Source organism: Carassius carassius, chromosome 15 (assembly GCF_963082965.1).
Source record: "Carassius carassius chromosome 15, fCarCar2.1, whole genome shotgun sequence".
Classification (NCBI taxonomy): Eukaryota; Metazoa; Chordata; class Actinopteri; order Cypriniformes; family Cyprinidae; genus Carassius; species Carassius carassius.
Window position 1 is genome coordinate 19,167,329 of NC_081769.1, and position 23,387 is coordinate 19,190,715.

The 23,387-nt window shown below is 37.2% G+C and overlaps 1 protein-coding gene across 3 annotated transcripts in view; it reads right to left on the reverse strand.

The window, feature by feature from the left end:
• The window catches only part of LOC132158401 (cell adhesion molecule 4-like), a 141,563-nt gene that overhangs the window by 13,120 nt on the left and 105,056 nt on the right, over nt 1–23,387 (reverse strand). For 2 of the 3 annotated variants that reach the window (XM_059567791.1, XM_059567790.1), the window contains exons 2-7: nt 21,437–21,583; nt 13,793–14,080; nt 10,058–10,219; nt 8,240–8,330; nt 4,804–4,976; nt 434–511 (exon numbers count right to left, since the gene is read on the reverse strand). In XM_059567791.1, the coding sequence (XP_059423774.1) occupies nt 434–511; nt 4,804–4,976; nt 8,240–8,330; nt 10,058–10,219; nt 13,793–14,080; nt 21,437–21,583 (939 nt within the window). The remainder of the gene's footprint in view (nt 1–433; nt 512–4,803; nt 4,977–8,239; nt 8,331–10,057; nt 10,220–13,792; nt 14,081–21,436; nt 21,584–23,387) is intronic. The other variant, XM_059567792.1, reaches the window with a different exon arrangement.

Sequence of the window (23,387 nt, forward strand, 5' to 3'; positions counted from 1 at the left end):
TATAGTTTGTCACATCAGTGAAAAGGCAGCATAAGGCTGAAATTATGATGAACATAACTTGCAAAACAAATGAAGCAAGCAGAAATAACTGCAGAAATTTGTGTAGAAGAATGAGAAGATTAAAAATAAATATTAATACAGCGCTCATTGTGCCAGCACTGTAATGAAACTGTCACTCGTTGCACAATTGAAGAGGTTAGTCAATCACAACAGAGGTCGGTTACATAATTCTTACAGCTACAATAACAAAAACAACCTTAATTATTCTAAGGGAAAGACAGAAATTTCAATGTAGTCATGCAAAACTAAAGTATGACTATTTTTGGTGCAATAAACTAACATTAAGTGCAACCCAGCGAATAAAACAAATGTAAAAGGGAAGTGAATAGTGTAATGGAGATGAGTTAAGGTGAGGTGATGGAAGAAGGGTTACCTTGGTATTCCTTTGTAAAGCTGGAGGATGGATGGTTGGGGTGAGCGATGGCAGAATGAGATTTGGGAGGGACAGACACTACAAGGGAATGGATTTACAACAGGGTTATTAACGAGCTACTGCAGCTATATACAAGCACATGCAGGGGAAAACACATGCAACATGAGGTCTATCAGTGTATGAGTGACTGTACGAGTGTGTGAGCAAGAGATAAACCATGATGTTCATGAATTACACCCCTCGACTGGGGTCAAGGGTCACTTTGCGGGTAACATCTCCAGCCAGCAGGGTGCAGCAGCTTCCTGTTCCACCCTTTCATCTCTCACCGCTGCAAAATACTGCAGTTACCGTGCACCCCGGGCTCAGCTCGCTCTCTCTTTCACACTGTAATCTTCAATCCCTCCGTCCCAAAGATCATCAATCTTACTGCTATGCTCACCATCCTCCACACCTCTAACATAAGCACTAGCCTCATCGCTCTTTCTCGCCCCATCTCGTTCCAGATACAGCCTCGCAGCTCTCTCCTCCATCTGCATATGGGTCTACCAGCTTTTTATGCAACAAAGAGCAGCACCGAAGTCTTCGGTTGCGTATGTGTGTGGGCTTCAACACTCTGAGGAATTAACAGCTTGGTACCAGACCGATCAATATCCCAAGACCACCAGGACTCTGCAGAAAGAGGAGGGCTGCTAATCATCCCTCTCATTCCTCTTCTCTCAGTTCCTCTTATGTTTCTCTGTAGCAAAAGATCTCATATTTTGAACATAACAGTTAAGAAATTTAAAGGTATAGTTTCCTTAAAATAAATTCTTAAAGGGATGATTATTTAAAAAATTACTCTTAAATGGACGCTTGACCCAAAAATGTGAATTCTGTCATCATTTACTCACCCTTATGCCATTCCAAATCTTCCAATCCAACATAAATTGAGGCATTCTTCTGACCATAAACAAAGACTAAGCAAACTTTACATTGGGATTCACTGATATCACCATGAACCAATGTGACCGGATAACTGAGTCAAACTCGAAACTAGAATCAATTCAATTCGGAAAACAAAATCAGTCGGACAATTTTGTGAGCCACATTCACTGAAAGGATACACAGACCAAAACATATTTCATTCACAAATCAAAATAGCTGCTTCTCGCATTCTCACAACACGTAAAAATAAAGAGAGTTGTGAATAACGCAGCTGGTTTGGTCTTTTTCTCACATAATAACAGCATATTAGAAAACTTGGAGTATAGCACACAAATCATGTGGATGCTTTTATGTTATTTTATGGGGATTTGGGATTTTTTTAAGCTTGAAAGCTTTGGTCCCAATTTATTGTAATTGCATAGAAAGCGGCAGGCAAAATCTTTCCTTTTGTGCTCTACGGAAGAAAGAAAGCCATACAGGTTTGGAATGACGTGGGTGAGTAAGTAATGACTGAATTTTGTTTTTGCTTGGCCTATTCTGTAATTCAGGTCCTTTTTTCTCAATACATTTCCTGTCTCTCTTCTCTTTTCAGCGCTCCAACTTTTTCATCCATGACATTTCTCCTGCACTTTTACCAAAACCAATCATTTAAAAGGCGTTTCTTCTTTCCTGCTTCCTGCACATCACTGCGGCTCAGGCTGGAAGCTGATAAACATTTCATCACACAGATGTTTGGGTGAGTCACGTCAGCAATGTTGTTCTCTGGGTTTTTGGGACACATTATAGCACCAAAGAAAGAGAGAGTGGCAGATCTTCAAGTTGTTCTAACTCTTCGTATACGGAGTCTGTAAATCCCACAGTCTCTCACCTCTCAGCTCAAAGGCCAAGTCTCTGTCGTCAACTCCACACACTCCTCGATTCGCCACAGTTAATATTCCTGTCATGACTATCCAAAGATAAAATATGACATTTTCAATTACTTTATCCCCTCTTGCTCATGCTTTCTTCTTCTTTTCCTGAGTTCCACTTCATTAATTAAGTGCCCATGTTGTTTCTTCCAATTAGAGCCACAGCTCATTATCTTTTTCTCTCTCCTGCGAGCAACGATGGCTCTCCTTCCATCTCTTTCTCCATCCATCCTTTCACTCATTTCAATCTCAGTGGCCCTCTGAGGTCGTTCGATTGTAATTGTTTTTATCGGCAGTGAGGTCCATCATGGCTAAGTACTATACTGTTTTACATAAGCATGTCTCCAGGGGACTGTCCTTTGACCATTTGACCGCTGGACAAGCTGCATTTGTGGAGGTGAGCAGTACAAGCACACATATTCACATTTGCTTTGCTTTATACAATAGCTAATGGATATTTAAAGAGTTAATGAATCTTCTAATCTTCAATCTATTGTATTTGCAATAAATCATTATTTAGCATGTTTAAGACGTTTTCCCTGGAGACTTTAGACTGCTGCCTACAATGTAGGTGATTTCAGGTTTAGCAGTTCTTGTGTAGGCAAAACCTGAACCAACAAAGGCACATTGAAATAAATATAAATAGTAGTGGCACATTAAACTGCTTCTTAAGTAAGTTTGGTAAAAAAGTGTGCACCGAATATATATGCAAATGTAAAAGTTTCCAGACAGACAGAGATAACGCAGCACAGACAGGCATACCTGTTGAGCCATGTGGTAAATACACACTTGCATATCAGCCAGTGTAAATTGCGAAATTTCTGAAAAACAAAGTCTCCTCCTCTGTCCTTTTGCATTCTTTATTTCCCTATCTGCATCACCCTGATTCATTTTGTTTCTCCTGACTCCTTTAGACTTTCTCTCACCCTCCTCCATTTTATAATCATCATTCTATTCGTATTGGCTGGTTGCTCCTCATTTTGCACTTCATGGTCACTTTAGACATAAAATAAATCGTTGAGAATAAAGTTTGTCAGTGAGAAGCAGCGAGATATTGAGATCAGCCTTCCTGCACCCTCTCGTATCTCTGTGACTGCTGACTCATCATCTCGATGGTTCTCTCTCATCCTCTATCAGCCTTCAGCAGTCAGCCATTTCTCTCTTTTAGTTGCAGTGAGCCTGGGATTTCCAGCGGATAAAGCCTAAATACGCTGATACCTCTGAAAGTTAACACCAAATCTCGTTCATTTACTCCCACACAAACACATTAAATGGGAAGGTCTTGTTCTGTGTAGAGCAATGAAAGAAAGAAAAAGGAAGGAAGAAAGGAATGAAGGTAAGAAGGAAGACGGGATATAGGGAAGGCAGGAAGGAAGTAATGAATGATAAAAGAAAAGAAGAAACAAAGGAAGAAAGGAATATAGAAGGGGTGGAAAAGACAGGAAAGAAGAGAGGGAGGAGGGAAAGAAAGAAAAGATGAAAGGAAGGAAATAATGAAGTAGGAGGAAGAGAGAAATGAAAAACGATGTAACTGTAGGAATAAAGAAGTGTGAATATGAAGGAAAGGGATCAAAGGGGGAAAAGATGGGGTGGTACGAAGGAACTATTAAACCTAAGGAAGGAAATTAGAAATTAGTGAAGGAAGGAGAGGATAAAAACAAAGAAGTAAAGGAATGAAGGAAAAAAAGGGTCTAAGAAAGAAAGAAAGAAAGAATTAAGGAAGGTCATAATAACAGTGGAAGTTAAGGACAAGAAGGAAAGAAGAAACAAAAAAAGAAAAATGAAACAGGAAAGATGGACGAATGGACGAATGGAGGGACAAATAAAGGGGGGAAGAAAGGAGGAAGTAAGGAAAGATGGAATGCATAAAGGAAGAAAAGAAGGAAGAAGTAAAACAGGGAGGAAAGAATGCAGAGTGGAAGGATGGAAAAATAAATAGGCAGAGAAAGGGATTCCTGGGACATTTTCTGAAGTGCAGAGGTGTTTCAAAGCTAAGAGGCTCACCTACACAGAACTGTAAAAAGAACGAGCGGAAAAGAGAGAGAGAGCGAAGGATAGAAGCCGGATGAAAGATGACATTCCCACCCACCTGCGCTCTCCGAGCTGCCTCATTAAGGTGCGTATTTGATGGCTGTCCTTACCATGCAAAAAAAAAAAAAAAAATGGAGGAGGAAAAAAGAGAAAGAAAGGAGGAAGACCTCTGGGGATCTCATTTCTTGCACTCTTTCAAAATACATCATACATCCTGTAGGTCTACAGACACTGCTGGAAGATGCGGACCAGGGAAAGAGGGGGAGGACTAAAAAACACACACCATGGTGAGAGAACAAGATTCTCAGTAAACCACCTCTGTAGCTATAAAGAACCCACGCTGTTCTCAAATGGAAAAGAAAGTGTAGGTGTTCATGCATATACGTATAGAACTGTTTCGTGAAAACAGGTTTCAAATGTAAGCCTACATACTTTGACATGCAAAAATGGGGACTGTACTGAGTAGTTTAGAAGGGGTCATGTAACCAGACACGTTTGTTTTCTTACCATACACCAGCAGTGTGTAGTGGTCTGCTGCACGGCCGTAATTATTATGCGCCTGACAGAGGTAGGTGCCGTTGTGTGATTGGCTGAGGCGAGACAAATGGAGAATGTTTCCCGTTTTCTCCGCCCTCTCAGGAAGAGTGTCATTCACTCGCGACCACTGGATGTCACGTGGTCTAGAAATAAAGACATTATATTAAAGAAGCCATCAAGAATTTATCAAAGAAGGAACAAGGCATTAAAAGAAAAGCTTGAAAAACAACTTTTCCAAATAATGAGACACAAGGGATGAAAGAGAATAGAAATCAGATCATATAAAAAAGATGAAAATGACATTAAAGGATTTGGAGGAGAAATAACATTTATTAATCAGTATTTTTGTCTGGTAAAAAATTTAAACAACCTTAAAAAAATAAGTTATTTCAAACGTGCATTATTTGTGTAAGATAGGATTTGTTTTCAGAAAGCATGTTAAATTTAAATATATATATATATATATATATATATACTCCCCACTTAATTTTTTTTATCTCTTTTGAGCCTCTGAAGTAAGCATCTAATGGACACATTACTAACCCATCCTCAAAGAGAAGATTTGTGAATGGCAATGAAGAGACACAAATGAAAGGGTAATTTCTTTATTTTGTGTACCTAGTCAAAGTATGCAGTTTTGGACTGAGACATTCACTTGTTTCTTTCCTAAACAGTTGAGTGTTTTGGAATGAATCAGTTGAAAAAATGATTCAGTGACTCATTCTTTAAAGCCATTAAGCTAACTGTTTTGTTTGTGGACAAACACACAGATGCATACATTGTGTCCTGTGTTTTTTTTTTTAGCAAAAACATAGTGACTATCATACATTTTTATCATTATTTAGACACCAACTACAATGCAATTAAATGTTTAAAAGAAGTTCAGATACAAAAAATTTTGTCAGGCATATTTTGAACCAGAACCTTTATATGACATTAAAAGACTCTATTTAAGGATCACAGCGCAGACCTCAAGAACTCATTAACTCTAATTTTAGAATCTTTACCAGTCTTTTCCACTATCCTTCAAAACACTAGGTTTTATCCATTTGTTAGCAAGGAGTTTTTAATTATTTAAAATCGAATTAAATCTAGTATTATTTTTACTGAACATTACGGTCTTGGATTTATAAAAGCAGTAATCTACTCATGACTGCATTTATCGCATTTTAAGAACGTCTGACTTTATTTATTTTTTTACTGGAAAATAGATCTTTTATATACCTTTACATATCTGATATTTTTCAAAGAAGAGAGGAGTAGAGAAGAGAAGATAGTCCTAGCAGATAATACCAGCCAGACAGAGACAAAAGAGCATGAAAGGAGGAGATTACCCAACACACACACACACACACACACACAAACAGCTGCGAGGTGATCCACAGCAGCAGGAGATACATGGAAACTGTAGGGCAAAAAGCCTGAGGCTTCAGTTCTGAGCCCACCGCCTGTGAAACGCCTCATCCTTCATCCACCCTGGCTAGAAGACAAGTCTACGTCATCCCCCACCGTAATCCCACAGGACACGTTTAATTACAGCCCTCACAGGATTCGGCATACAGTACCATGCACACACACACACACACACACACGAGCACAAACGCTGAGGATGAGCCAGCCAGAGCGCTGAGGAATAATAAACACACCTCTCCAACAAATGCAGACTGTGTTTAATTGGTGATTAAAGTCGGACGAACATGATCGTAATGGCTTTATAACCAAGCAGCACGAGGCAGTGTACTGTGAGTTCAGTTACTGTAGAGCGGCATCTGGATCCATCTCTCATTCCTCCCATCGATACACTCATTTATCTCAACCTATCCAGAGAGCGGTCTCTCTGTGGGTGGGCAGTCTATTCTCATTTCTCATCACCGCATTCTGTAATCTTCAAACATGCCCCTACAATTAAACATTTACACGTTTCACACTCTCTTTCTCCCTACCGCATAAATCACGTAGCCTTTCATTTCTCTTTCGTAGCTAAAACTCCTCTGAGCCCATCTTTCTTTCTTTCCTTCCTTCACACTGTCATTTCCCCATTTCAGTGCAAAATGAGTGGCAGCTCAAGCGTCCTCTCTATTTCCCCATCTTTCATTTCTGTAGCGGTCCCTTACGAGGCTCTGGAGAGGTTTAATGGCTTTCTGCTCACAGGCTCTTAGGGAGAAGAGGCTCAGTGACCACGGTCAAGCCACAGAAAGAAAGACAGACTGAGACAAACATGCCTTCTGAAGGAAGAAAGCGGCTGTGCTCGCTGTGACATTGGAGAGGTTGACAGAGGGACACTTCTCTTTCAGTAGAAGACGTTTAGTGTGGAAAGAGAGAAATGTCCCTGAAAAACTCTGAAGCGTCATTGCAATGTATCAAAATTAGCAGAAAAACACTTGCATCTGTTGTAGCAATAATACTTTCAGTAATGTATTTTTTAATTGTTCATTTTATCCTCTTTGGTTTTATTTTATTGCATACTGTTATTATTTTTATTACAACTATGACCACATCATTTTTGTATAATTACAACTAATTTTAACAAAAATATATGTAATTTTATAAATAAATAAATAAATAATGGAATGAACTGCAATAAAACTAATAATACAATACAATATTTTGTATGATGACTTCAGTCTTTACTGCTACTTCTATTCTATTTTCTATTTCATCTTTGTCTGTATTTCTATTTCTGTTCAATTTTTATTTTATATTATTTATAAACAAATAAAGGTTGCAAGTGGAATAGAAATTATAACGTACAATAACAATTTATTGCATCTTGTTTTATTTTATTTATCTACTGTTATTACATTTTATTCCCTCCACCTTCACTGCAAAATTCATTTACATCTTAAAATAAAATATTTGTTATTTTATGAATAAATAAATAATGGCATTACTTGTAATAAAACTTCAATTTCATTTTATTGTATAGCCTACTGTATTATGACTTCAGTCTTTACTGCTACTTATATTAAAACACTTATTTTTTTTATTATTTATAAATAAAGGTGGCAGTAATTGTTGGAAAATATTAAATATACAATACATTTTCATTTTAGTTTTCCAGTCACTGCTTTTACGGTGTACTTTGAAATTGATATTGAAGGTAAAATAATGAGAGAGACACAGAGATGGGAGGAGGAACAGAGGACAGTCAAGGCTCTTCTCTCTCTTATACAGATGCAGGATCATCTTTGTTCGGAGCCGTTATACTTAATTCGAGCTGGATTGAGATGATCATCTTTTAAGCATTTTTGGAGCATTAGAAGATAAAAGGTGTTCTTGTGGGACCAGTTCAGATGATTAGCTTTTAAAGCACATGTTGAAACTGAACTTTATACGCGCTTTCACATCCATCAAAATCTCCCACACGCAACCTGACAGAAAAACACACATGCTCTTGTACACTCACAGTGGGTTGCCGGTAACAGAGCAGGTAAGACTGAGGGAGTCTCCCTCTCGGAGGATGCCCTGAGGGGGAATGATTTTCACCGTAGGAGCAACTGCAGAGATAAAGAGAAGGATAGAGAGAGGGAATAAAACAGGTAAAGAAATCTGTCACAAAGTGTAGTGAACACATACTGTCTTCAATTGCAGTATCCAGACTTAAATGGAAAGTACTGCTTCGGAACAAACACTTGAATACATAACTGAATGCTGCTCTGGACTTTTAATACAGCCAGTGCAAATGATAGTATAATAATTATAACATTATAATAATTATAAAAAATAAACACACATATGAGCACAATATTTTCTTCTTAAACACTTAAAGTATATATATATATATATATATATATATATATATATTATACATTTAATCATGATCTATTTATTATTTTAGACTATTTTTATAAACTATCATTCAAAGGCTTAGGCTACTGTAAATACATTTTTATTTCTTTGCAAGAAATTAATACACTTATTCAACAAGGATGCATTAAACTGATCAAAAATTAGAGTAAGTGACAGAAATGTAAAAAATACATTTTGAACTCAATAAAATAATCATTTAAATAGATCACTTTTGCTGCTACTCATGTGGCATATGGAGTTTAGGGAAAGATCTGGTGCTACGGTTAGGTTTCAGTGTGGGTTAAGGTTTAGGGTTAGATTAATTACAGATGTAACTACAGAAATTAATTATGATTGTTTCAAAATTAAGTAAAATGTAGTTAAAGACAGTTAATATAAAGTGAGTCCATTGTAATATAGTACAATACGTTAAAAAAGTACAATTTTAAATTGTAATAATATTTTACATTATTACTGTTTTATTGTATCTCTGACCAAATAAATAAGTGAAAGTGACATGGCATTCACCCAAGTATGGTGACCCATACTCAGAATTCGTGCTCTGCATTTAACCCATCCGAAGTGCACACACACAGAGCAGTGAACACACTCACTGTGAACACACATCCGGAGCAGTGGGCAGCCATTTATGCTGCGGCGCCCGGGGAGCAGTTGGGGGTTCGATGCCTTGCTCAAGGGCACCTTAAGTCATGGTATTGAGGCTGGAGAGAGCACTGTACATGCACTCCCCCACCCACAATTCCTGCCAGCCCGAGACTCGAACTCACAACCCTTCGATTGCGAGTCCGACTCTCTAACCATTAGGCCACGACTTCCCTTTGAAATACAGCCTGGGTGAGGCTTCTTTCAAAAACGTAAAAATAAAGCTTACCAACCACAAACTTTTCTGTTTAATGGTGAATGAACTATTTATAAAATTATAATTTTGCAAAAAAATAAAAAGCTCTTAAAATGCTGCCTACAGCTGCAGCTCAGTGGTTTTTTATAACAGAGCAAGTGCCTTAACACATTTTTAGCAGGTGTCTGATTTAAACTCACTGTGTAACAACAGCAATACACTATAAAAAGACAGTCGAGTTCAAACAAAATGTAGAGTAAAGCCCTTCGGATTTTTACAGCAACTTTATGAGAGTTAAGTCCTTGTGTAAAGTTAATATAAGATATTTTTATTGGTTGAAACCCTTGCACAGTATCACATCTCGAGTGTTTCTGTTAACACTGTGGTGCTGTGTAATGGGATACTGCTGTCTTCTCGTCCTTTATCATACCAGGCAAGATGTTACACAAACAAACCTCGTTAGAGGCTTGCCAAGTGAACATGTTTAAACAGATGGGGCTTCAGTGAGCTAATAACAACCGTTAATCAGTCTAATATGGCGGTAGTCATAGAAACGGGACAGCATTGTTGGCTCACAGTGAACGTCCAGGCTGTAGTGACGAACTCGCTTCTGCCCCACGAGTGCCGGGTGAGACGCCTCACAGCTCAGCGCAGCTCCATTATCTTTCCTCTCCACGGGGATACGGATCGTGTTGGAAACACTCACAGTCTTGCCGTTCTCCTGCTGAGAGATCACACCTGAACGAAAAGAGAGGAACAGAAGTCAGTTAGCTCGATTTTTAACAGTGTGTGTTCACATTTTCAGCCAGACATTATTTGCATACCTTTCATACAAAGGATTGTGCGCTCGCCCTGATTACTTCAAACAGTCTGAATCGGACGCGCTGAGCAATAAACCTTACACACATCGATTGCACAGCCACAGAACAGACTCTATTATCCTGCTGAGACTATTAAGTTTTAATTTGATGATGAAAAACGAAATGACAAGGGGCGAGTGAAGGGCAGTAATGGGGTGATGAAACAGACTGAGGGAAGTGTAGGTCGATAAGAGCGTGAGGTCGAACAGAGTTTTGCAGATTTATGAAGATTATGGGTTTCTAACTTGTATTTTACAGAAAGCACTTGTTCAGTTGACCATTGCGACTTCATATAAAAACAACCGAAATGGCAGCGGCTTAAAACAAATCAATACATATTTCTGTTTGATATGTAATTATATACTCACTTTGTATAAATGGTCGAGTGTTCTGCTGTGACCGACAACAAAGCCACAAACACATCCTATCTGGCATGAGCATTGCCATAGAAACAAATCATTTCTGAGTCTGGAACAGCTCTTGGACTGCTCTCACGTTTCTTCAAGACGTGAACAGCTAAGAGAAGATTCTAAAACAACAATGTACTATAAGACTCATTGGTAACACTTTATTTTAAAGACCAGTCTAATAACGAGTAGCTTATTAGCATGCATATTATTAAAATATTGCCTGTTTATTAGGTACATATTAATGCATTATTCTGCATTACCACATTCTAGAAACTTTAATCCAACACAAAACATAAACTTATTAACTATTAAGGAGCAGTAAATTAGGAGTTAATTGAATAGTTAGAATTTAATAGTTAATAATATTACATGTTTTACTGTCATTTTTTATCAAATAAATGCAGCCTTGGTGCAGTCTTTAAAAAAAAGTAAACCTAGATTAATAAATGCTGTAAATATCATATTGCTAGTAATAAACTAGTGCTTGTCATGGTTCATGAATTCGCTGTCTCTCTCTCGGCTTGTTTAGTGTGCAGGTCTGATAGTGCTGTCAAATGATTAATCGCGATTAATCGCATCCAAAATAAAAGTTTTTGTTTACAATAGTATATGTTTGCGTAATTTGTATATTTATTATAAATACTCCCCCATGCATCTATATTTAAGAAATTCTTTACATTTATATATTTAATATATTTATATATAATATAAATTACATGAATTTAAATATACCGTAATTCCTCAAATAAAAGCCAGGGCATTTATTTACCTGAACTGCAGAAGGAAACAGGCTTTTATTAATGGCTGGCCTTTATTTCTAATTCCATCTGTTTGATAAGTAATTGTTTTAAATAACCCATTTTAAATTAAAAGTGATAGCGTTCCAGTGGACAAAGATCATAACATTAGCACAGAATCAGTTCAGAATCAATCACCAAAAGAACCAGTTCGGTTCAGACGTGCTCTGTGTCAGTCATAGACAGTAAAAGAAATGGACACAGCGACCCCATTGGATTCAACAGAGACAAGTGAAGTCAGTTAGAAGCACGCACTTCCTGGGGGTCGAGCGTACTGCGCAGACTCAAACTGAGCTTGATGACATAGATGTCACATGAGCAAACTGTCTTCTAATACAGTAGCTGTGCCAAGAGAAATCTGAATCACCCACCAAATCTTGCAGACGCTGTAGAACAATTTTGTCCCATTGCTTTTATGGACTCGCTATGGGCTTCTCCCTTGACTTTATGCCTCCACTTCCCCCTGATTGCCTCATAGACAGTAAAAGATTGCCTGCGAGCTTCTCCTCCTGTCCATACGGTAATTTCTCTATTGTGCAACAGAGAGTTAACAACTTAAGTCATTTGTGGATTAATGCGTATTGGAGACGCGAACCGTTTAAAACAATTTAGTTTGATTTGGTGAACTGGTTCAAAAAGATCTGGTTACATCGAATGATTCGTTCGCGAACCGGATATCGCAAACTGCTTTGTTTTGAACTCTCTCATAACAGACACGGCAGAGAAGACAATGCTGAATAAAGTCGTAGTTTTTGCTATTTTTGGACCAAAATGTATTTTCGATGCTTCAAAAAATTCGAACTGACCCTCTGACGTCACATGGACTACTTTGATGATGTTTTTCTTACCTTTCTGGACATGGACAGTATACCGTACACACAGCTTCAATGGAAGGAACGAAAGCTCTCAAACTGTGTACCAAAGATGAACGGAGGTCTCACTGGTTTGGAACGACATGAGGGTGTGTTATTAATGACATAATTTTGATTTTTCGATGAACTAACCCTTTAACCACGACTTTTGCCTCAATAAACTCAAATGCTCATTAATAAGTTTAGGTTTTGGGTAAGATTAGGACTAGAATATGGTTGTGCATAATTTTTGATTGATAATTACTAATAAACAGCCAATATGATAATAACAGGCATGCTAATAAGCATCTAAGTTACTAGTGAGAATGGGTCCCTATACTAAAGTGTTGCCACTAATGTTAACTGAACCTTATAGACTGGGTCCAATCTCAGAGGTACGTACCATCTAGCAATACAATGACATGAATGCAGCACTGCTGTTACAGCACAGGCAGTTTTTAATGTTTGTGTCACTCTACTTGTCTGTGTTAGTGGCGTTCCAGACCAGAATATGCAAGCAGTATTTAGGAGTTGTGCCATTTTTCCAGACCAGCTGTCAGCCTGTGTGCTACTTGGTGAATTAACAGAAGATTTGGTCTGAAACACAGTACTTGACATAAACTTCCTTTATGTAACTCCTACTTAAATATCTTTGATCAGGCAGACATTTAAATTATTTTCACTGAAGCAAAACAGCGGCAGACTAAATTCAAACTGAGCCCTGTTGTACTGAATCTGTAGCAGACAGACACTTGCCATCATTGCTAGAATGCCAAGCCTACAATCTCACTCTTTTTTTCCTGTCTCTGTGTCTTTGTCATTTTCTTTCTCAATGTTTTTCCCTTCTTGCAGCCTAAAAACAAAAGCTGAAACAAAAAGATATAGAAAATACGGTGGCAGTGAGAAAAAGAAGGGAGAGAAAGCAGGAAATTGAGAGGTACAGTTAAAAGAAAAGGAATTAAAGGCACAGATTGGAGCTGCACCTGGATCCAGTTCTGTGTGTGTGGGAGTGTATGTGACAAAAAAAAACTTTCTTTTGCACACATCCAAAGGGACCCAGATGGACAGATGCATTTGAAATTCGATAGAGTGACATAAAGCAATAGAGGGAAAATGTGCCAATGTGCAAACACATGGGGGTGAGGAGCAAAGCGTATCTTCCTGGCTGTCAGAGAGATTAGTTGAAATGCATGACATTTACCGTGAACATAGAGAGTCTGACAGAGAGACAAAGCAAATATGCACACAATTGAAGGATTTAAAAAAAAAGCTGACTCTTTTGTGTTTGTATATGTGCTTATGTGTCTTTCATATTTGTAAGTGCATGTATAGTATAAAAATGTGGCTGCACTGAATGTGTAATTACAATAATTGTGACATTTAAATTACTCACCTGCGATTTCTCGGCGATCTCTGACCCAGCGCAGGGTGGCTGGTGGTTTGCTCCGCGGGGACACACATGTGAGTTCCACCTCTCCACCCTCCACTGCCTCTGTCTTCACCTCCACCGTTGGCACCTCTGGGGGCACCACCACCGACAGCGTCGCCACCTGGTGGTGTGTGTCATCCGTGTAGAGCTGGCAGAAGTAGCCACCCTCGTCAGATACGCTTACATTAGTCAACGTGATCCGCACCAGGCGCTGTGTGAAAAGAACCATCTGAAAACGGTCGTCTTTTAGTGCTGGAAGAGAGGGAGAGAGAGTAGGGATAAGTAAGGATAAAGGAACCACAGGATATGCAAGTTCAAATTAAATTAAAAATTGAACCTATTTGCTTTCTAAATGCATCCTTCTAGCCTTATTTTGAGCAATTTCTGTGGTGCATGTTATTGCAAAGAAGAAAATGTGTCTTTTTAATTTTAATCAAAATGGAATGACTTTCTCCTTCTCTGAAATGACTTCCCTTTTCCGCTGACGTCCAAATATCGTACATTGTTTTAGAAACCCTATTTCGAGTTTTGTTTCATTCTGGTTTATATCGCCTTCTTTCACAAGGATTAAAATCAAGTCAAGCCCATTACGTAAGTAAAATGGGTTGTGGTTGGAAATTCACACTAACTTAAGTAACAAAATGGCTCGGTGAAAAGAAAAAGAGCCAATCAAATGCTACTAACTTTACACTACCATTCAAAAGTTTTTTTTTAAAGAAATTGATACTGTTGTTCCAATGAGGATGCATAAATTGATCACATGTAACATTAAAGACATGATATGTTTACATTAGAATGATTTCTGAAGGATCATGAGAGACTGAAGAAATGGAAGCTGAAACTGGAACAGAATTGGAATTGGAATGGAATTTTAAAATACACTGAGACAGAAAATGGAAATTGTAACTGGTAATACTATTTCATATTATTACTGATTTCATTGTATTTTTAATTCAATAAATACAACCCTGATGAGCATAAAAGTTTTTTTTCATAAACATTTTTTTGGCCGACTCTGCCAAACTACTAATGTTTTCAATTGTTTAGTTGTCAAAAAAAAAAAAAAAAAACCTTTGTAGATTGTGATTGTGTAAGATATAGGCCTATAAATACTACTTTGTCTTTCGAGTTTTGTAAGTAACTTCATAGTAAAATAAAATAGTATTACCTTTTAGGTAACAAAGAATTTGTAGAGGCTTGTAGGCTTGTATAGTTGCTAACTACAATCAAAAGGGAATCTTGTAGCTTAACTACTTTTAATTAGTAGTAGTTTGTTATTCGCAAGTCAAAGTTTCAATTAATTCCTCCAACTCAAACAAGAAAAATCACACAATAAAGATCAAAAAATGGAGCAACATAAAAAGGAGAAGATGAAAAGGAGAAGAAAACAACAGATGAGGGTTTTTATCTCTCACAGAACAGCTGGCACAGAACAACACACAAATACTGAGGGGAAGCAGAAAACAGAAGCATCGAGAACTATTGTTGAAAACCATTTGCGCTTTGAAACCAAGGTGAGAGAATAATCAATTGTAAGAAAATAATAATAATAATAACAAATAATGATGCTGGCTACAAAGGCTGGATGGACCTTTTTGGGACAAGATTCACACAAACCGTTTAGTATTGACCGGCCCTAAATACTCCTTTTCTCCCTACTTCCCTTTAAAACTCTTTGTTTGTGGCCGACTGTGCTCTTGAGATGCGACCCTCTGCCATCAGCACACTCTCAGATAGCAGCACACCGCACTGGATCCATAAGATGATTTCTGCTCTGAGTGAACCCAGACATTTTCAACACCTGCCTGCATTTATCAGTGTGGCATGTTGGAAACTGAATGAGTAAGCATTGCAAATGAGTGACGTAATGAGCAAACAAGTGAATGAACCAATTAATGTTTGAATGAACGAACAAGTGAGTGAATGAATCAATGATTCTGAAGAAGTGAGTAAGCACTTTTTGTGACATGGATCTTCTCACTCGATCCGTGTTTCACGCGACAGGAGTAAAAGAGCCTCACTAAAGGAGATAAATGCCTCCGCTCATGCTAAATGGCAGGGAAATGTCAATGCATTGTCCAGGCCAGTGTCACCTTTAGTCACGCCTCATTTACATACCTCACAGATCTGGCCAGTCTGAAGGAATCTCATGGAAAGGGCGCATGCTGATAGGCTATTGTATACATGACCGCTGAGGGATATTTACGCCCTGCTGCCTGCTAAAAGACTGTTATCAGGATTCATTAGTTATCAAGCAGAGGTTTTCATTTGCCTTGTCTAAATGTACGTTTTTCTGTACATTTAGACAAGGGCACTCAAGCAGTAAGAGCAGCCCAGAGCTGTCATGAGAATCCACCGATATTAAAAGCCTAAAGATTGTTAGCAAAAAGTGTATGAGAATAGTGGTGTGAATGGCTCAAAAGAGGGGTGATTTAGCTCCAACAAAATGGCCCAATTATGTGCACTTATAAAAGCAGAGATCACGGATACTAATTCAGCTTTTAGCTTTTGTGGTCCTTTCTGTTTCTAGCAATTTCATTCTTTTTCTCTATTCCCTTTTTTCACTGAATTACGTATGCTTTCTGAGTCCTTTGCTGAGGCAAGGGTTACAAAGGCAAGGCTGAAAACACATTGCATATCATGTAAAACGAGGGTGACAGAGAGTCATCACTTAAAGGGATTTCAAATTTGAGCGATAGTGACGGCTGCGATGGAAAAAACAAAGGTTATTACATAAAAGGATCTTTAAAAAGAAATTGAAATAAGGTGTAATCAGTTAAAAAGGATTTCAGAAAGACTGATGGCGCCAGTATAAATATATTCCAAAGATGATAAAAGCTAACCAGCATGAAAAGAGACTGCTCCACTGCTAGCACGGACTCCAAGGTTGTGTTTAACATATTTACCACTTACCAGCGCTACAAGAGAACCATTAATGTATATGGAATGTGTCTGATGAACTCAGCATCAGAGAGGGAGTGCTCAATAAATTAATTCTAGTACTTTTGCTAAATAAAAAAACACAAAAAAAAAGAAAAAGCAGCAGCTGCAATGTAATAAAACTGGGAAAGAACTTTAATAAGATCTTTGTAAAACTTTAAATGATGCTTAGCAGACTCAGAAAAAAGGCTGTCACTGGGACGGTAGCTTTTCAAAAGGTACTAAAATGCACACTTCAGGAGTAAATAAGGTAGTAAGGTAGCCTTTGAAACTTTTTTTCTGAGAGTGTATAAAGGTTTGCCATTTGATTAATTATAATATTAAGTTTCAAATGAGAAAATTGTCGTTATGAGATATATATTGTCACATTTTGAGACAGTTTCTAAAAGAAAGTCAATACTGTGACATGCATTGCATTTTGAGAAAAAATCACTTTGTGAAATATTTAACCTTTATTTAACCAGGCAAGTTATTTGAGAACAAGTGGCAATAAAAAAGAATTCAGTTATAAAAAAGTAAATTTCACGAGACGATACAAGAAACAAGGTTGCAATTACAAGATATAAAGCCATATTGTGAGATATGCAACTTTCAGTAAGTTACAATTTTAATTATAAGAATTGAAAGCCTATATTGTGAAAGGAAGTCAGTTATGAGAAGTAGTCATAATGTGGTTTTATTAACAAAGTTCGGGAGGAGCACGATCAGATAATCATCCAATTTGGCACAGGTGCATCTTGTTTAGCTAATCATCTTAACTAGCACACAAGCGTGTATATATATCCAGTCTTCCTACCTCCTGTCTCAGGACAGTTTTTCGGCATCCCTACTCCACCCCAACTCCTAACTTCTAATCTATTTATCCCAAATTAGGGATAGGGGGAGTCATTTGGGTTCGGGCTATGCTCCGGGCCCGGACCCCTCCCCCAGGACGCCAAAATATGCCAACTATTCGCCTTCAGATTAGATGTAAGGGTGAACTGTAAAATATCTAACCAGACATTTAATGTAATTTTACAGTAAAATGCTATTAATTGTACAGAAATTTGGAAGTAAAGAGTTTTTTGAAGTAAAAAGAACAAATCAATGTATAATTTAGTCAAAAACTGTAAACTGGTATTCACAGAATTCTTGCACAATTCATTTGAAAGTATTAAAGGTACAAAACAGATTTTAATAGAAGTGTGCATTGTTGAATTTACTAGTTTACATTCAAATTGTCTTGTTTGTAAATTAGTTTTATACTGTAAATTTGAATGTTTCTTCTGTAGATTTGTTTAAAGTTTTTTCAGATTTTTTTTTATTCTGTCAAACACAGCTACCATAATTACTTTGTAAAAACTATAAGATTAAAGATCTGTATAGCATTGTATAATGCAATGAAATTTTACACTTCGTTTCATTTAAGAATATCTTACCGTGAAATATAACAACACATTTGCAAGTAGTCAAAGTTGTGATGCATAAAGTGACACAATCACAAGATATAAAGCCGCATTGTGAGATACAAAGTTGCATTTCTGAGAATTAAGCATCTTTTGTATGAAATGTATAGTCACAATTATGAGAAAAAAAGTTTTGAAACAAAGTTGCAATAAAATCTCTATTGTCAGATGTATTGTGTTTTTTATGTTGATTGTTTGCAGTATGCTCTAAGAAAATATCCCAACAACTGGTCCTGTGTAAGTAATGTGTGAGCAAGCATATTTAAATGGGGACATTTTCGTCCACTAGGGGGTAAAGTTGAGTCTTATTTTGGCCACAACTTTCTCTGTGTTTGAGCTAATGGAATGATTTTTGGTGACAAATCTTATTTAGACCCATATTTTGGGAAAATGCTTTGAAATTTTTCAAAAACTCAACGGTACACTGTGGGCAAATTCACTACCCTTTCGGGATGTTCGTGGATGAAAACATCCACTAAATTAAACTGCTGTAAAAATGTATCAAATAAATATTTTTTTTATTTTTTTTTGCATAAATCTATTAATCAACCTCAGTCCTGATCAAAACTATCAAATTTTTAAAACAATTCCAAGATTTTAACTTTTTAATTACCAAGTTCATAAATGATGTCACTGATTTGGGGAAAAAAACACACAAAATTTCATATTTTCAATATAAAAAGTGATTGTGGACTGGATTTTTTTTAACCTTTTATCACAGTCTTGGGGCATGTCAAAGATTAGTAACAAGATTGGCTTTGATGCATTGTTGGTTTTTGTGCAGCATTAGATTTAAATTTTTTTTACAATTTGTTGTTGGTGGCTGTTTTTGCCCCATTGACTCCCATTATAACGACATTTTTTTATTGCAAAGCCATGACACCATATAATCATGCACTCTTGATTGTTTGTGGTTTTCACTTTTGGGAAGAGGTAAAAAAATTTATTTTTACAGTTGATCACTAGGTGGGACCATTAACCCTTTAAATAGGCCTGTGCAAAAAAAGGCTTGGTTTCTGGCTTGTCTATGGAGTTATATGGAGTATAACAGCAAATTATAGTGTTTGTGTGTGTGTGAGATTCTTGATTGTTGGTGGTTTTCCCTGTTGGGAAGAGGTAACATTTGTTATTTTTTACAGTTGATCACTAGGTGGGACCATTAACCCTTAAGATAGGCCTGTGCAAAAAAAGGCTTCGTTTCTGGCTTGTATGGAGTTATATGGAGTATAATAGCAAATGATAGTGTGTGTGTGAGAGAGAGAGAGAGAGAAAGAGAGGGTGTGAGAGAGACCTTTGTGCACTTACCTTGATGTACAGTATCTGAAAAAACCAAAATATGCACCTCATGCTCTCAGAACTACATGGAGTAAACAATAAAAAAAGAAGTGTGTTTATGCACCTGCTTCCTTTTGATGGTGAAAAGTACAGATGGCCTATATGTGAAATGCTCCTCTTTTCTTGATGGTAAAGCCAGTTTAAAACGTTAAAATCCTGTAAAAAAATCTACTTCGCATCAAATTTATGAACATAATGTATTATGAACCAAAATGCAATACCAACTTCAAATAAGCTGCAGCTCGCTGGAGGGGTCACGCTACATAATAATTTCTAAAACTTTGGTACAAGTCAAGCCCTTTCTCGTGTTGCTTGCTGCTCTTCTCACCATTAAATATCCAGCACGATGGCATGCAAGTGTTTAAATCCACGTACTTTGCTTTTGTTTAGTCTATACGCTTGTTAAGTCTGACGTCACGTAGCAGCGCTTCCGTGTCCAAACGCTCTATCAGTTACCACGAGAAAACAACAAAAGGTGCTAATATAAACTCACAATGTGATAGAATACTAGCGAAAAAGTTATAATATTAACCTTTAACTCCATACCGAAGTACCAGATAGCCAGACAATGAAAATATAAATATAAAAAAAATATATAAAAATTATTTGTGTTTGGGACGCTGTGAGCACGGAGACTGTAGTGTATATCGTAAGTTTGAAAGCGTTCAACTTAAATTATCAATATGAATAAACAGTGCTCATAAACGGCTGCTGAGGTCATATTCTCAAGTGAAGCGAGTTGAGGCCTGGACCCAGAAACAGCGCTTCTTACGTCATCACTTAACAACCGAATACTTTCACCACCATTAAAAGGCAGCAGGTGCATAAATACACTTTTGTTTACTCCATGTAGTTCTAAGAGCTGAGGTGTACATTGTGATTTTCTGAAATACATTAAGGTAAGTGCGCAAAGGTCTCTCTCACACACACTCTCTCTCTCTTTCTCTCACACACACACATACACACTCAATATAATATGCTGTTATACTCCATATAGCTTCATATACAAGTCAGAAACTAAGCTTTTTTTGCACAGGCCTATCTAAATGGTTAATGGTCCCACCTAGTGATCAACTGTAAAAATAACAAATGTTACCTCTTCCCAACAGGGAAAACCACCAACAATCAAGAATCTCACACACACACAAACACTATAATTTGCTGTTATACTCCATATAACTCCATATACAAGCCAGAAACTAAGCCTTTTTTTGCACAGGCCTATCTAAAGGGTTAATGGTCCCACCTAGTGATCAACTGTAAAATTAACAAATTTTACCTCTTCCCAAAAGGGAAAACCACAAACAATCAAGAGTGCATGATTACATGGTGTCATGGCTTTGCAATCAAAAAATGTCGTTATAATAGAAGTCAATGGGGCAAAAACAGTCACCAACAACAAAACTGGGAGACAAAAATTAAATCTAATGTTGCACAAAAAATTAAAATGCATCAAAGCCAATGTTGCTACTAATCTTTGACATGTCCAAGACTGTTATAAAAAGTAAAAAAAAAAATCCAGCCACAATTACTTTTATATTGAAAATAAGTCATTTTGTGTGTTTTTTTCCCCCAAATCAGTGACATCATTTATGAACTTGGCAATTAAAGAGTTAAAATCTTGGATTTTTTAAAAAACATTTGGTAGTTTTGATCAGGACTGAGGTTGATTAACAGATTTATGCAAAAAAAATTGAAAAAAATTATGAATCTGATACATTTTTACAGCAGTTTAATTGAGTGGATGTTTTCATCCCGAACAACTCGAAAGGGTAGTGAATTTGAACAATCCACAAGGGTTAAGCTAAAAAAAGAGTAAAAGTTTAAAGTGATTTCCTTTTATGGGGTTTTAAAAAGATCAGCTAATGACTGCAAGTGAAGCGGTCACCTCGTGTTCCATTGAAGAATAGCGTTTGTCTGCGTGGATTCTGGATGACCACGATGGAGCCATCATAGTTCTGGAGACGACAGGAGATCTGTGCCGTCCCCCCCTCCAGCACTGTCACGTTCTCAGCCTGCACGGCCTGCCCCCGCACTGAAACACAGAAGGGTCACAGAGTCAACACACAACTTTTGCTGAAATTAATCATATATAAAGAGATTTTTGATGGACAGAAGGAGACAAGATGGCAAACGGAGCAATTTATCTTTATTTTTAAAGATAGAAATACCTCCGTGACCAATTAACACCTCACTCACGTAACTACCTTGGTGCTTAGAAGTGTGAACTATGCAGAAGAGGAGAGACAGAGCGAGTGAAAAAAGCAAAATAATGAGAACTGACAGATAGACAGAGACAGCGAGAGGGAGAAAAAGAAAGAAAGGGTCCTAATTAAGTGCTGGTAAGACCAATAGCATCGTTATCTTTATCCATTACTGTGGGCTGACACACTTCTCTCTTCCATCTGCTCGCTCTGACATCCACCTCATGAAAGTGCCGGTAATGACGGCTCTTTTTCGGGAATGAACTCAGATCAGTCATACGCAGGGAACACAGAACATCTAATGGCACTTTCACTGCTAAATCTAATTGAATGTAACATCTACTGCATGTTCTGGGTGTTGCTCATGTATTGTTGATGTTTATTTTAGCAGGATATAGAGGAGCCGAACATGAGGTCATCAACGCTGGCCCGTGCAAGCATGCTGCTGGATCCTTCAGCACATCATTAGCTGTGTTCTTCCAGGAAAGTCTGTCTCTGGTGGACTGTAATGATTCGCAACCCTGACACCAAGGCACTGCGTTCTTCAGCAGAACTGACTCGATCTGATGACATCACAACAGATCGCTGGGGTGAAACTGTCACATCAGGTGATTCGCTGAGACCTCATCTCCTCCATCGCTCCACTCACCTAGCTAGGACAAGATGTCTGACATGCTCAGACTGACATGTTACAGACGTGCTGTATGACAGGAAGTCTGTACATAGCTTGAGCTTGGAACAGTTGATGGAGTGTTGTGGAGGTGAGTTATTTCACACTATAACATAATAATAGTGAGGAGAATGTGAAGAATGTTTCTACATCTATAGGCACTTATGGTCCAAGGGCTGATTTTTATTATAACTACCATTTTTCATTTTCTTTTTTTCGTCTGATATTGTTATATAAAGATCACATTAAAACTGCCTTGAAAACTTTTCCTCACCAATTTCTAATTTGTTTCTATTTATTAAAAAAAATCCAGATCAAATCTGTCTTGAAAACATTTCCTCACCAATTTCTGATTTATTTATGCATTTATTGGATTTGATTTTGCTACTTTTCAAAGGCCTTTTATCTACAGTATAGATGTTTATCATTTTATAGACCAACAAAATTCATCTAAACTTATTTACATTTATTCTAATATCATTTTAATTATCATAACCTAAAAAGTGATCAATATTTATTGTGAGAATATTTTTACACAAATTACAACTGTTTGCCACTAGTAAAGTGAGTGCACTTGTTTAACATTTTTTTTTAATATGAAGGTCATATCAAAACTGTCTTGGAAACTTTTTCCAATGAAATCATAATTTAGAGATCATTAAAAAAATCATCATAAAATCATAATACTTTTCAAAAGCCTTCTATGTATAGATTGTATTGTTTACTTTAAACCCACACCAGAATATGAAAAACCATAATAAAATATTAATTGAACTAGTTTTACCACAGTTGCTAGTGTACAAATAACAAAACTAGTGCAACTTTTTTTCCTTTCAAAGTTAAAGGTGAAGTGAAGATGTCCTCCAAACATTTCATGAGGACATCTTGGTTATAGACCAGAGGCTAAATATCTCTTAGAGGAACAATTAGGATTATTATGGAGTTTTTGCTGAAAAGCGACAAAA